This window comes from Polistes dominula, unplaced genomic scaffold, assembly GCF_049000335.1.
Source record: "Polistes dominula isolate Pdom_NZ unplaced genomic scaffold, Pdom_raw_medaka contig_33, whole genome shotgun sequence".
In the NCBI taxonomy this organism is placed as follows: domain Eukaryota; kingdom Metazoa; phylum Arthropoda; class Insecta; order Hymenoptera; family Vespidae; genus Polistes; species Polistes dominula.
Genome location: NW_028300998.1, coordinates 5,428,239 through 5,444,795, shown reverse-complemented (window position 1 = coordinate 5,444,795; position 16,557 = coordinate 5,428,239). Strand labels below are relative to the sequence as shown.

Sequence of the window (16,557 nt, the reverse complement as noted above, 5' to 3'; positions counted from 1 at the left end):
TTTACAACGATTTAAATGATTGTAATGCATAAATTAAAGGAGAAAATAATTTTTTTTAATGAGATCATACTTATTAATGTAAACATGAATTTCGTGCAGTAAATGAAAGAAAAATGTAAGTTCTTATTTATGTACATAAATACAAAAAAAAAGGAACTCTTATCGAAAGCGTTACGTTCTGACGCACGGTGAAAGTGTGCTGAATTTCAGCAAATTGAAAAAAGATAAAGTAAAAATTTAACAAAAGAAAAAAAAAAGAGAGAAAGATAAAATAGATTTCATGTCGGATAACACAAAAGAAAGATTTTTCTTTAAAATAAAATAAAAGTTACAATTAATAAACGGCGCGTGATAAGAAACTGCACTTAGCGTGTATTCTTTACGGTTTGTGATTTTCTTTTTCAATTACAACACATTAGAGCACACGTGCTTCGCGAGAGTTAAATACATATTTTTTAAATTATTTGTTTTGTCACGACAAATGTGTAATACAAATCATTTACTTTAATGTATTTATATAATCTAAAATAATGATGCTGATGTCAATCAATTATTTCATTTAATTTTTATATATTTTCTTAATTAGATCAAATATTTATAAGAAAAACATCATACATATACATAAAAATAATGAAAGAATGAATCAAAATTCATGAACAAGAGACCTACTGACGTTAGTTTGAAAGCAGCATGTAGAAAGTAACGCGTTTTCTACGATACACGCCTCTAAACATTTGATTTTGATTTTATTTTATTATTTCATATTTTTATCTTTTACTGACATTTCTATCCTTTCTCTCGATTCAGATTCTAACGCAAATAACTATGTTAACAAATTTTATTTCTTGCATATAAAAATAAACAAAAAAAGCAAAACTATAAAATAATACAAAATAAAAAATTATTTCGCTATAATCTAAACAATCTCAGCTAGTGTGATATTGTTAGGATTTGTTATAGTAAAGAGAAAGAGGGTGGTCTCTTCCTGTTTGTCTCTTTCTCTCTCTCATAAACAATACACTTACTAAAAAGAAATAAAGAGAACATCTTCGTTAAAGAAATTCCTGTCAAGTTTTCACGCACATTCCAGCACTTAATCCACAACACTACTGATGAGACTGTCACACACCACACCTGACACCTACTAAACACTCTCTGAGTGGCTCACTACCAGACACAGTGCTGAACTATTAAAAGAGACTCTCTTTCGTGAAGATCACCGGAGTACCGACAAATTATGCATGGTATCGAATTTGAAGAAAGAAAGAAAGAAAGAAAGAAAGAAAGAAAGAGAGAGAGAGAGGAGAAAGGAGACAGAAGAAGAAAAAGAAGAGAAGGGAGAAAAGTAGAGATCCGAAGAAAGAAAAGGATAAAGATAGACCCGCAGAGAAGAGAAAGGATGCAAGAGAAGAGTGAAGAAATAAAAGAGTGATAAGTTAAAAGGGAGAAAAGAAAGAATTTTTTTTGTTTTAATTGAAAACTTGTGTAAAAGTAAGAAGGAAGCAAATATTCGTGCAACCGTGATTGCAGAGTACCCAGGCTACAGAGACTGCCCGTGAAAAGACCTCGACACACTTTATTTCTGATGTGCTAGCTTGCTTGCTTGCTCGCTCTCTCTTTATTTACTCTTCCTCTTTTTCTCTGATGGAAACACGCCATCCCTAACACGACTATCAAGGGAAAGTGTTCATCGTTGTATTATTGCTACTACTACTAACAACCTCTTGCTATTGCTATTGCTCTTTCTTCTACCACTCCATCAGCTTTCGATTATTCGTTATGGGTACATATATACACTTTGGAATGCACTCTTCTTCTTCTTCTTGATCTTGATCTTGATCATGCTTCTTTCATTATTTTTTTCTGATTCCTCCCATGATCGACGACGATGAAATTATTTTATTATTATTATTATTTCCATCGGATGGGTTGAATGGTTATTGATAGTCCTGTTTTTTATTATTTTTTTGTTTGATTTAATTTTATTTCTCAAGAATTGATTACTTTGTAAATTTATTATTGGAATTATAATCTTCGTTCACATTACACTTTTCATTTTTCCCTTTTCTTCTTCCCTCTCTCTTTCTCTCTTTCTGTGACATTTGATATAAACGCAAATATTCTGTCACAGATTCTCTCTTTCAAACTTATACAATATACAATTTATATGGAATTCATCAATGTACAAACTGTTCATACTCGTAACAGTATCAGGGGGGGGGGACACATTTTTTTTGTTAATAAGATATATATATAGTTTCACTGTTCATACTAAAAACATTATAAGAATCGAGAATGAACAGCTTGCGTGTACGTGTATGTGAATGTATGTTAGATAGATATTACAAACAATGGAAAGTTTGCTTTGTTAATCGTCTAATGCAATTGTTAGTTAATCGTATATGGTTTTTTTTGGATCCAACGCAATACGCATTTTTATATATCAGCTTAAAATTATCTTACTAGCATATAATGTAGCGTGATTATAACACACTATGTAATATAATATTTTATTGTTGTTGTTGTGTATTATTTAAAACACACAAGAACAATTCGATGCGAACAAAATGTTTCTTGTTAGAATGTACGAAACAAATGTTTTTGTTCTTTTTTATCCTATATTTTTTATTTTTTTTTGTTTGTTAATGTTTATAAATACCTTCTAGCTTATATTAAACATATGCCTTTTATTAATCTTTTTTGTGTCCACATTAAAACCATATAATTGTTAAAATCAATGAATCGTTATGTTGTTATTAATATTATTATTATTATTATTATTAGTATTATTATTTTGAATTAAAGTAAATCGAAATTACATACACATTATTAATATATGTCTATTAACAAATGTACAAAAGTTCCTTTGCAACTTCTCGGAAATTTTAATATATTGTGCTATGAGCCTTTATAATTGTGTATGTGTGATATATACGTAGATTTCAATGATTTTATTATTATATCGGTGAACAACAAGCATGATCACATATCATTTATTAAATAGAGGGCGGTGTTCACCATTATTTGAACGTTCCGTCATTTTCTGTTAATATTTTCGCTTGAATACAGTTAATTATTGATTATTAACAGATTAATAGGCATTACCGTTTATATTCATATAACAATTTTTACGAAAAATGTCTTTCCTTCTCCAACGTTATCCATAATATCATATAATAACGAAATCTTAAATCAATTAATTTATCTTACCAAATTTATTAGTATAAGATAAAATTCCAATATTATTTTGATTAATATATCAAACATCAATGGAAAATGTTCTGCTTAACTAATAGCTCGTCAAAACAATATCTTTTTTCTACATTAACGTGTTTCCAATTTTTCATTGTTTTTGTTTTGTTTTAATTTTGCATATAAAATTGAACTATTTTACGTGAAATGTATTAAATAAATCTTTCAATGATTTAGTTTAACAAAAGAAGTAATTTACCTACATTATTCAAAATTTATTAATACTCTCAAACTTTCACGATTAACTTCTATAATCATGTTCGTTTCTTTTTTTTCTTTTATATATGTATATATATATGTATAAATAGATATACATATATTTTCATATGTATATATATTTATTAATATTATTATTATATAATATATATATTTATATTTATATTTAAATATATATAATTAATCAACTCTATCAGTATTTTCTCATACTAGATATAGATGATTTATATGGATCAAAACGGTCATACGAAGCAGCCGTTCCCGGTGCTGTTAAACCCATGGATTGTATGGGACCACTTGGATAAGTTGGTGGCACAGGATGACGTAAAGTATTACCCATACTGCTCGTGTTACTCCATCTATGTTTGAACGACAACCATTTATAATATTTAAACAAATTCTATTTTCCCTATACATAAATGTTACATATTACAAGTGCTTAAATATACCTGTTGACACTATCGGATGATCTAGAACTCCAACCTGATGGTTCGTTACGTGGATCACGTGTTCCACCACTTGGTACAGAATTAAATGACTTTGTTGATGGTGGACCTGAGTGCCATCCGCTTGCTGTTTTATTGCTTTCTATATAACGGCTATCACCTAAGCAAACATATCAAATTTAACATTAACATTGTTATCTGATATTCTACTAAAATGTATTGATCATTCTATTTAATAACATTTAAAATGATTTTAAACAAATTATTATTTAGAATCTATTATGATAAGAAAAATACGGGTCCTTAAAAATATTTTTTTATCAACATTAATCTTTGCAACATTGAGTATGCTTTATAATAAAAAATTTAATTTCCTCATAAATTCCAATTGAATAAGATAAATGAATATTAAATAAATTCACTTGAAAAAATATTTTTTAATCAAATTCAAAATTAGGTTCAACTAACTACAATAAAACCCAATAATAAGTCGGAAATTATAATTTTTATTAATAAAGCATACATTATTATAGTGTATAGAAATACATAAATATGTCTTTTGCGTTTATTATTCGATTTTCAATATCAAAAGAATTCAACTGACTTATATATATATGTGATATATATATATTCACGCTGTAAGATTAAAGTAATACAAACGAACTAGAAACATAAATCACTCATATTAAAACGATGAGACAACAGAGTAATGATTTTTCAACTATACATAAGTACAAAAGCAAAATTAATCTTATTATACGTCTGTTTCTCATAAGATAAGAATAAAAATAATAATATTATTATTAAGTAGACAAAAGTTATTTTTCTTTAAATTAATAATTATAACGTACAAAGCAGTGTACATTCGTGTTAATAATTAGATTTTTATTTAATGACACAATTTATTCTTCTCTACCTTCATAATCATTACTTTCTAACTGAAGTCATTTCAAATTCACAATAATTATTATGGTACACTACTTTATTCTTGATATATTAGATCAGTCTAATATAATAATATTTGTTAATGTTGATTATCGATATAGATCTAATAACATAACTTTTATTTTTTTTTCTTTATAATTAATCAGACGTAGAGTTTACTACTTTGGAATTCATTTAAAATTAGGAATTGAAAATAAAATTGAAAAAATAATACTACTTTCTTGTTTACACTACGAATTAAGAAAAACTGTGTAAACTATATATATAGATATATAAATAAAATATAATAGTATTCAATGATAATAATTAAATAGAGTTCAAGTTTAATATTAAAGTAACAAATAGATGTGCAACATCTTTAAATGAAAAATAAGAAAATGATTTAGAAATAAAAAAAAAAATTAAAATCCATTCTTATTCTAACGGGTATTGCATTTTAAAATTTCTATTAGAATTTATATAAACTAAAATGATATCTAAAATATTATATTTTATCAATAATTTTAACATGCACACATCATTCATCAAAATCGTGTGACATTTACTGAAAAAATAAAACTATCGTATGGTTTTTTTCATAGAAATACATAAGAAAATAATAAATTTTTCAATTTAAAGATTTGTGCATGCTACTTACAGAATGAAAAAATAAAAAAAAAAGATAACACATATATGTTTTAAGTTTTAAGATTATTAATACAGCGTCGATAAGATAAAAAAAAATAAACCTTCATATATAATGCAGTGATTCCCAAAGTGGGCGTTACCGCCCCCATGTAGGCGCTGCAGCGGTTCAAAGAGGCAGAGATCGCCACAGGTACATTTGGGAGGAGGAAGGGAGGGCAATGAATATTTTTTGAGTTAAAAAAAAAAAAAAGAATCAAAAAATTAATTTTCAGGGGGTCGCTAAGTAATATTTTTTCTGGAAAGGGGGCGGTAGGACAAAAAAGTTAGGGAACCACTGTTATAATGAATCATAGAAATATGATTCCATACGAGTTTAATACATGACGACCTGATGGTGTGCAGGAAATTAAAGACATTTTTCGAGTATGTACTCTTTATAATACTTACGGGGTGCACTCGAACTCGGTGGTTTGAAGCTTTCACTATAACGCGTATGACTATCCCTAGAATTTCTATGAGACTCCGGATCTGATCGTCGTACCTCGCGTTCACGAGTATATGTTGCAGTACTGGGTCGTTCGTATCTACACAATTTGTGAACAAAATTATTAATTAAAACAAATTTATGATATAATATATAGATATAAAATAAAAAATATTATCATTTTGTCATTTTACTGACACGAGATTTTACAAGTGTATCTAAATTTTCATTTATAATAATTAATAATTGAGAGAATAAACATTTTAAATTAACAATTCAAATTACCTTTCTTTAACTTGTCGTGGATCAATAGATGAGGATGCTGCAGAGAGGGATTCACGACGTACGATAACTTCCCTTCCACGTGATACATCAGAAAATGTTTCCGGACGATTACTTCTTGAAGTAAATTCACTACTGCGTTTAAATTCTTTCTTCAATCCCATCTCTTGCGTAGATCTGTAATTAATTAAACAAAAATTAAATTAATTTTTCGTCCTCCAAATATTTCACAATTCATATATACAATGAGTATTTAATAATTCGACTGAATTAAAACTTAATTTTTTTTCTGCAATTAGACCAAAATGGTAAAGGAAAAATGTGTATTTTTTAATATTACAACTGTACCAATGCACTTCTGCAAAAACTTACATTACTTGAAGACAAAGCTTGGTAAAATATTCTCTATAATTTTATTCTATTTATAAAAATAACATAATTATAATCCAACCCAATCCAGTAATTAAATACACACTATTAAACGATAATAAATTAATTGTATCTATTAAGATTACCTGCTTGATTCGTAGCGTGTAGGTGGTGACGGATCTAATCGTCTATCAGAAACACGATCCATAATCTCAGTTCTTCTATCACTAACTCTATCTGGACTATGTCTTCTGCCATGTTCCGTAGCCATACGTTTTCGTTCAGGATCAACGTACATGTCTCTAGGATCTCTTCTATCGCTGGAGGTTCTTTTGATTGAAGGTGGTGGCGGAGCACGTCTACTTTCTTCCAAACGCATTTGTTGTCTCTTTAATTCCAATCTTTCGCGTTCCAATTTCTCTCTTTCCAATTTCTGACGTTCTCGCTCTAAACGAAGTAATTCCGCCTTTTCTTGTTCTATTCTTTCCCTTTCTCTTCTCAATTTTTCTCTTTCTCTATCCAAACGAGCTGCCTCTTCTCTCTGTCTACGTTCGATTTCTCGTTGTCTTTCCATATCCTCGCGACGTCTTCTTTCCTCTTCCCGTAACAATCTGTCACGTTCGCGTAATCTCTGTCTTTCACGTTCCTCCTGCAAATTATCAATCTGTTGTCGCATCAATTCAGACTCTTATAATTATTAATATTAATTTTTTATGATATAAATTATAATAAAATTAAAATAAAAAAAGAATTCATAGAATTGATCATATGTATTTGTTAAAATATTAAATAAATTTATTGTATACGTTAGATATGTACGCCAATGGTTTTTTTTTGTAGTTAGTTTTAAGTAGATATTTTTAGAATACGTTTCTCACAAAGTCAAACAAAAACAGATGATTATAGAAAAGGTAAACACAACCTTCTTACAAATATAAATAGATATTCTAGGATAAGCGAAAATGTTTTTTTTAGGTAAAAGTATAAGAAATGTTATTCTTAGTTGTTATGAAGAATATAGAAATATGTATTTGAAGAAGTGAGAGAGTATGCAAGTTTTGTGTGTGTACTTTAGGGCATACGTTATTTCAAAAACATCGATATAAGTGAGTTGAAATAAAGATGTTGGAATAAATAGTCGGACGATTTAACAGTATTTATAAAAGAAAAAATTTAGATTAATTCACAAATCTAATGTTAAAGTATATATATATTTGTGTTGATACTAACCCTTATTTTCGCAAAAGTAAGGACGTCGTCACGTCTACGGCGTTCTCGACTACGTGAACGACTGTAAGAGCGATGATGATCCCATGGACGAATTCGTTTATCCTCTCGTCGACCTCTTTCACTTTCTGGTTTTTTACTGGTAGATTTAGTTGATCGAGAATCAGATTCCTTGGATATTTCCTCCTTTTTATCAATTGGTTCAGTTTTCTTAGCATCAACATTTTCATTTTTCTCGTCATTCTTTTTAACTGTATAAAATATTATACCACATAAAAATATTAAATTATTTATGTAAATTAAATTAAACATATTATTGTGTTATACTAATTAGAAAAAAAATTGGTAAAAAAGGCATACCTTGTTCAGGTCCTTTTTCTTCGCCCTCTTTCTTAGCTTCTTTTTCCTTTCTTTCGTTAGTTTCATGATTATCTTTAGCTTTATCCTTTTCTTCTTTCTTTTCTGATTTTCCATTTGCTGCATCACGTTTGCGCATATGACTTTGTTGAGAATCTCCTTTAGCCTAAAAATAATCAGATATTATATTGTAAGAAAACGAACGAGTAACGAATGTTCCGATTTTATTTAATTAAACCAGTGATTCCCAAAGTGAGTTAAAGAAATTCCTAAGAAAGTTAAAGATAATAACAAGAAAATTAAAAAAATAAGTTACCTTTTCAACAGATATCACTCGGCCATGTAGTTCAGTTCGATGCAAGTGTTGTATACACTTAGCAGCATCTTCACTTGTGGACATAGTAACATATCCGTAACATCTTGCACTTGGAGTTCTAGCATTAGTAACAACTTTAGCACCTATTACTTTTCCATATTTAGAAAATATTTGCTTTAGGTCAGTAGCCCGAGTACTCGATGATAATCCAGATACCCACAAATTTCTGCTACTTGCATTAAGAGGGCCGATTTGAGAAGTCTTTTTCTCTGTGAATTACATAAATAGTATAAAAATAAAAATTAGTGAATACAGATACACATTTCCATATAAATTTACTTAACCATTATAACAAAAAAACGTACCTTTATCTTCTCGTTTCTGATTCTTACTGCCAGACTCCACACTGAAAATATATGGATCATGTTTTATATATGTTTAAACAAATATCTTATTGGGTCAAACACAAAGATTAAATAACTATCATTATATCTGAGGCTTAATAAGTACCTCTGTAACTATGTTAAGCACATAAATTTGGCTAGCAATCTTTTAACATATATCGTATAACAGTTTGCATTATTTTCTTTCTTTCACTTTTTATGATACACAAGTATTACTCGATTAACTTAAAGTACATCATGCAATTTCACTGTTTTTATCCATATATTCATCGTGTTCGTGTACGATGATTGTATATCCACATAGGAATAGTTCATGCCATTAATCCCACTGTATCTCCAAAGCGGATGCCCCTCCTTCGCAGTTCTTCTGACAGCACATGTCTTGCCATGATGAAAACTAACATTCTGTTTTTTAATTTTTTTACTTTTTTTTTTATATTTTTTACTTTTTATTTTTTAGATATATATTTTTATACACATACGCGGTCTATATATAAAGTAGGTAATGTCTTCGGTAAATCATATTTGATTGCTTCTCGGTACACAAGTTAAATAACTGCATTCTGCCAAGTAGAATTAATCATAATATACTAAATTGTTCTTGTATTACGGCGCATGATGGAACTCGTAGTCTCTTTTAAAAAGAAATATCTTCGTCGAACCGAAAACGTAGCACTTGATATTTCTTTCCTTTTTTTTTATTTTTTATTTTTCTTTTAAAGATATTTTAGAAATATATTTTAATAATTTATTTTTTATATATATATTTTTAAAGATATTCTTTCATTAGGAACGTCAAAATATGTTAACACTTTTAAAAAAAAATCGCGTTTGGTCTACGATTTTGTAAGTTTGCTAGCCAATTTCTCGTTTTCTTAACATACTTTTCAGAGTTAAGAATTACAGCCTAAATACAGAAGTTATATATAGATAACTTGATATATATATACATATATATCCGATTGAAAAAAAAAAAGGGAAAAAGTGATCTTGTATATGACCGTGACGAAGCATTATATCTTGGGGATCCCATTGTCCAACAGTATTTTATCCTGATGGTACTGTATGTGGCAGAAGAACATCACTAGCAGAGAGTCGTGTAATATTTCGTTGTCGAACCACTGTGAACCACTTAGCTATGAGACCAACCTCTTGCTTCCATCGCCACCATCCTGCTTGTTCTTCATCCCGACGTTTGCACCAGACGTTGTCCCTTCCTTGTTGCTGGCACCAGCTTCTGCTCTACCGCTCCCTTTAGAGTCTCCTTTCTTGTTCTCTTCCATTTTCTTCTTCTCACCTCCATCTGCAGAGACAATCAAGGTAGCATAGTCACTTTCTGCCAAGCCTGATTCTTCTCCCTCCCTAACACTCCTGTTTAATGGCTCGTGCTCTCGATCAGGAACTTTCCTGAGCACTATAAGATTTCGCAGTGAATAATGATGAGGCTTGCATGGACTGCAAACTCATTTTCCATTGGGCATAGTGTTCCACCTCAGTGAACCTAAGCTTTTTTTCGGGGGGGCCAAAGGTAGAGACATAAAGTCAAATACCTTCGTACCTCTCCGTTTATGTATATATTTATATATATATATATATATAAGATGCCATATACATGTCTTATATACATATAAGATGTCAATTTGAAGCCTGAATCAAGAAGAGAAACTAGAAAGGGGAAAGCAGCAATGCAGAGTACAGTAGTAGATAGGTAGACAGCAAGAAATGCTCATTGTATAAAATCTATTTGACTTTATGAATATCAAGTGATTCCTGGAATATATCAAATTCTTGCATGGGGGGAAATGTATTCGAGCACATTTAATATATCGATTCTGCTTAGAGTTGCAATAAGTCCATATGTGTGATGAATCGAAAATAGTGAGTTCAATCATATGCTGATTAATATCACGTTTAATTGTGATATGTATATATATGAGACATTTCCAAGTTGAGACGCACATAAATCTTCTTGTATCCACAATGTGTTTTGATGATCCAACGATGCTCTATGCGGCAGGCATAATTAATGTAACGGGTATATCAAATTCTAGTGTTAACTAACTTAAAAACTAGCGCTTATTGAATATACGGGTTGTCTTATGTAACTCTGGCATTGGTTGCACGTAAATGATACGAAGTACTTTCGTTCTGCTTGAAACCTTTTTGAAGCACAGTGTGTGCTATTGTTTGTGAAGATATCTGCTCCGTCCACTTGACTAGCAAGAGAGAAGATCACTTCCTGTTGTATGTTGAAGTTCAGCTTGCGTAACTCGTGGGCCAAAGCAAAGGTTGTACAAGAGGTACAACGCAATGAAGAATACCAATACTGCCCCCAATTCTGGATTGATGTGCTGTTACACGTTGTAACTTGAACATGTTCCGAAAGTCTTGATGGCGTCGCAGATTTGAGCATTTTACTCAGGACCATAGTTAAGGTTACTACTATTTCTAGTTTCTAACTTTGCAAATTTATATATATATATATATATATATCTACGCTATAATTAAAATAAAATTAACCTTTGACTTACCCTTATGCCTATCATGGGATTCAGTCTGTAAAAGAGAAACATTTAATATAAGTTTATTGCTATTAAGTATAATATATTTTATAATTAAAAAAAAACCTTATGTAATAAATTCAAATAAACTACCTCCTCAGCAAGGAGATTTTCTTCATCTTCCCCAATGGTTAAATTAATAGAATCTTCATTATCCATTCCATTAGCTTCTACTGCACCTGTAGTTGAAGACTGATTTGATGTAGTTGTCTTCTCAGTTTCAGGTTTCTTCTCACTAGTTGGTGTGCTTTCAGGTGTAGTTTTATTTACTGTTGTAGTTTTTGTTTCTTGTTTAATTTCTGATTCTTTCGGAGGATTATCAGAAGCATCATTAGATGTATCCTTTGATATCAAAAATATTTTTAAATGTAACATAATTTAATGTAACATAAATAAAATGTTATATATAGATATAAATATAGATCTTTTATTAAAAATTAAGTAGGACGAATTTTCGTACCTCCTTTTTAGCAACAAGATTTTCTTCAGGCAACTGTTTTGGTTTTGACTTTGCTTTTAAGTCATTATTAGTATCTTGGGTATCTACATTTTCTTTCTTTAATGGTTCAACAATTTCCTCTTTCTGACTTTCAGATGATTCCAAAGTATCATCTTGATTGGGTACACCTGTGACTATGAAGCAATTTTTTCAATTATGTTAATTCATCTAACTCTACATTGAATGTATATCGATACATATTTTAGTAGAACAAAATTTTAATATAAATTTAGAATGAAGATCATAAAAAGCAAGTTATTAGTTATATACCACTGTTTTTCCTTGGACTAGTTTTGCAAACTCCACCACAAGGCACAATAAGATATTCTTCAGGATTTTCTCCATCGTCAGATATAGCCTAAAGAATATTATTTTATAATAATAATATATATAATGATAATAATTATCATCATCATTTTTTGTCTCTATTCTCTACAAAATATTATTTATTAACATAATTAATTATAAAAAATATATGTTCATCAATTATATAAGGTATCCTGTGTAATTGGTAATGCAAGCGAGCAAGGAATGATTTTACGTGAAAAAATAAATCAAGAATGTAGAATAAAATTCAAAAATCTAATAGGCTTTGTTTCTGAGAAAAATAAGTTTGAAAATTTGTCAAATATGAATGCACTCTACTAAACTTGCAACTTTGAAAACTAAAAACTTTATTTGATACACATAAGAGTAAAACCAATATAAAAGATATCATCATAGTAGCATTGATTTAATAATATTAAGAAGCACACAAATGTTATTTTTGAAAAATCTGGGAATAAAATAGTAAAATCCACTGAGCTGAAACTAAATCAAGTATACGTGTACTTGACATATTTTCGATTTAGTATTTCATATAAAATTACCCTTGCTTATACTTGTATTACCAATTAAACAAACACCCTATATAATTGATGAACATATACATTATTAAGTAATAAAATATTATTTTTATTAATACTTCGTCTTTACATAATTCAAGATATTACATAAGATGTTTCAAGTATTTCATACTTGAAATAATATTGAAATATTGATTATCTTTAGATGTAATTTTATAATATGGAAAAAGCATTATTATTTTTAAGTTAAAGCATAGAACTTCTAATAATATATTCTGATGAAATATACGTGTAAAGGGTAATTAATTAACAATTAGTCTTTCTATATAACTAGGCTATATAAAACATATACATAAAAACTTATGTATATACACATTATATAGAATTTGTAGATAATATATTTAAAACTACGCAATACATCGCCGTCTAACGAAAAAAAAAACATATCTTTATGCGTAAAACGATGAAAAAAGAATCAATGGCCATTAAGAATTATTTTTAACATCGAACCAAGTTTCGCTAAATATTTCGTAAGAAATAATAATCATGATATTACCAGAATTTTTCTAGAAATATCACGTAATTAACATGATTACTACACGAATGTTAAATTATAAATTTCTTGTAACATTTCCCGTTAATTCTACAAATAATCTGAATAAGAATCAATAGGGTTAAAATGGCCGACGGCACACATGATACTACGCGAGAAAGAAGAAAAAGAAAACCCATTACGGAAAGTAATAAAATTAATGTATATATATTTAAATATTTTTGATCGAAAATTTAATAGAGATGAAAATTCATTAAATAATACCTTAGAAAGACGCTCAAGAAGTGCTGCTTTGTTTCCTGTTTTATCTAAACCACGTCGTTCTAATTCTGTTTTAAGATCTATAACACGAAGCTCGGTTAACTTCTTTCCTTCTACATCGGCCATTACACCGGTAGAAAAAGATCCTTCTTTTTATCTATATGATGAAAAGTATATCCCTCTCTATATATATATATGTGTATATATATACACGTATATAGAACAAATCGTGAATAGGTAAAATCGTACGCAACGATCAAACGATTTTCATACGACTGAATTAATAACAATTATCTATCGTTTCTAATAAGATATTACTTCTTTATACAAAATAATCTTATGCAACTGTAAACTAAGAAAGATTCCAATGCACTAAGTTCACATCCATATCGTAATGGTCAACATCCCTCACTAGAAAGAAAGCAACCAGCCGGAAGTCGTTCCATTAAATAAGTGTTGCCAACTTTAACGATTCAAATAAAAAGTCACTATCGAACGATCTTCTTCCAAGAACTTTTACAAAATAAATAATGTCCATTATCGAATATATTTTAAGCATGACTTATTTTTTATTTATTTATTTATTTATTTATTTATTTATAAAATCAAGTAATAATTAAATTGTTTACTTTTTATTTTTTATAAATCACGTATATGTCTAAAGATTATAAAAAAGCAAAAATATAATGCATTTTTAATATGCATAATAACTCATACTTTGTCGTAATGTCATACAATCAACTTCATCGATTTTTAATGTATTCGTTTTAATGTTAATATCTTCTTCGAGTTGAATTTGTGTTTTTAATAAATAACGCAGTGATGCTTGAGCCTATTAGCATATTATAATAATTAAAAATTAAATTCATTTTGATAAATATCGTATATGAATTACAAACCTCACAAAGCGTTTGTTGCAATTCTTTGACAATTTCACGTAAGTCATGTACTTCTTTGACGAGATATGTTTCTACAAGATCTCTAGTAAGCTCTAAACCAGGTCGTTGACATCGATTGCCTAATCTTGTATGAGCTAGGGCCATATATCCTTCTTTCTCCGCAATTGATTTTTCTATTTGTGTTATATTTCGTGTCATTTCACTTGCTTGTCGCATTATCTAGAAATAATGTAGATTTACAATAATGCAGTCTATATTATAAAAATATATGATATACCTCTGAATGTTGTACTTCTAATTTAGTTTTTATTTCTTTAGTTTCTTCTATACGTTTCCTAAATGCTTCATCTGTTGCATTTTTCTGACTATTAAGATCATCGATAGTTTGTTTTATTATTGTATCAATATAAGCACGCATAGGTCTTGCACTATTGATCTCTTTACTAGCAGATATAATATTATTATTTGTTTGCATTTCCCATTCGTTCAATGTTATAGTCCTGTATAGGTAGACATACTTATCAATATTATCCATAGATTATTCTAAAGTAAAACATAATAAAATATAATGTTTTTCTCTTTAAATATTTATGCAACAAATGTGTGCCTTACGATGGATCGAGACGAGAAGTTCCATGATAAAGACTCAAATTCAAACTAGTTTCCTTCAATGTTAAATTATGTTTGTCGATACGTAAATTGTTTTCTTTATCTTCAAGATCATGATCCATGTAATAAAGAGTAGCTTTTAATCTACGTATTTGTTCTTGAGTTTGTTCCAAAATACGTGTTAACAAAATCTCTGTACCCTTAATCACATCGCACTCTTTCAATAATTCTGCTTCAACCTGATCGTGTACTAAATCTATACCTAATCTGTGTTCTCTGTGATTGTATAATATTTTATAATAAAATATATGATTTTAAAATATAAAAAAATAATATTTATGAAATTTGTTTTTAATTAAATTGTTCACCTCACAATAAGACATTTTTCACAGATAATAAGAGCGTTTCTTTTTACAGAAGAAAGTGCATCCATAATACGCCCTTTATATGTAGAAAGTGCATCAATTTCAAGAATCACTTCTTTTCTTATTCTTAATAATTCTTTTTTACGGAAATCAATATCCTCTAATTTTTCTTTAAGCCGATGATCTGTTTCTTCTTTGTTAGTTTTAGCTGTTTCAGCAGTTAATTCGCAAACTCTTTTCGATTCTGATAAAAGACTATCAGCTAATTCTTGTTGAGCTACTGAGCATTGATATCTGATTTTGAAAAGAGAAAAATATTCATTATAAGAAGGAAAAAATGAGCTGAAACAAAGAGATGTAATAATTCTACATTTAAATACCTGAAAGTATTATTGAGATGCCACTCATTCAACGTAAATCTTGGAGGTGGTGGTGGAACCACAATTGAAGCTTGATCGGTATAAGATTTCATTTTTGCAATAGTATTTTAGATTCTAATCGTACAAACGATGGTAAGTCAAATCCATGAAATTATAAGTTTAATCCATATGGATTTTAATCATGCAGATTTCATTGCGGGGTGGTTTCCAAGGAAACACGTTTACAGATCCGTAGCTATACAACATTTTTAATACAAATCTTTTAATCATACCACAATACGTATTTAATGAATAAATAATATATTTAAATATGTATTCTTTAGTATAAATAATGTTATATTTATTTCCTCATTTTATTATATACATAACTAAATATTTCATAAAAAATATATTATTACATTAAAAATATTAAAATATTCAAAAATAAGTTAATTTGAATTTTCCCACGTAACTTAATCCGAAATAAAAATAAATATTATACGCGCAAAAATACAAAGAAAACTGACAGAAAAATCGATGAATGTATTTTTAAATGATTGTTAATTTCTTATTCTATTTATCAATAAAAAAATAATAAATTGAGAAATAAAGACAATTTTTTGTAATATATTTATTTACTACAAAAAGAATTTTAAATAGGATAATCCCATTGGTGCGCAT

At 28.7% G+C, this 16,557-nt stretch overlaps 2 protein-coding genes across 5 annotated transcripts; both read right to left on the bottom strand.

Moving 5' to 3' along the window:
* Positions 1-1,952: 1,952 nt before the first annotated feature.
* Positions 1,953-14,035, bottom strand: LOC107067462 (uncharacterized). 4 transcript variants are annotated; one of them, XM_015323009.2, is made up of 15 exons: positions 13,648-14,035; positions 12,256-12,343; positions 11,947-12,119; positions 11,580-11,828; positions 11,457-11,481; positions 10,075-10,339; positions 8,887-8,927; positions 8,522-8,790; positions 8,209-8,371; positions 7,852-8,099; positions 6,768-7,285; positions 6,256-6,429; positions 5,934-6,070; positions 3,918-4,074; positions 1,953-3,827 (listed from the first exon to the last, which is right to left on the bottom strand). In XM_015323009.2, exons 1-15 carry the CDS (start codon positions 13,768-13,770, stop codon positions 3,662-3,664), a joined length of 2,796 nt encoding a protein of 931 aa, XP_015178495.2. In that variant the 5' UTR covers positions 13,771-14,035; the 3' UTR covers positions 1,953-3,661. The 4 variants fall into 4 exon arrangements, with proteins under 4 accessions (XP_015178495.2, XP_015178513.2, XP_015178504.2 ...); XM_015323027.2 differs by having other exon boundaries at positions 10,075-10,228; XM_015323018.2 differs by having other exon boundaries at positions 6,768-7,270; positions 13,648-14,033.
* Positions 14,036-14,184: 149 nt separating this feature from the next.
* Positions 14,185-16,091, bottom strand: Tektin-C (Tektin C). The gene is made up of 6 exons (XM_015322996.2): positions 15,898-16,091; positions 15,521-15,811; positions 15,156-15,428; positions 14,821-15,043; positions 14,544-14,762; positions 14,185-14,476 (listed from the first exon to the last, which is right to left on the bottom strand). The coding sequence occupies exons 1-6, from the start codon at positions 15,987-15,989 to the stop codon at positions 14,339-14,341; spliced, it is 1,236 nt and encodes a 411-aa protein (XP_015178482.1). The 5' UTR covers positions 15,990-16,091; the 3' UTR covers positions 14,185-14,338.
* Between the last annotated feature and the right edge of the window lie 466 nt (positions 16,092-16,557).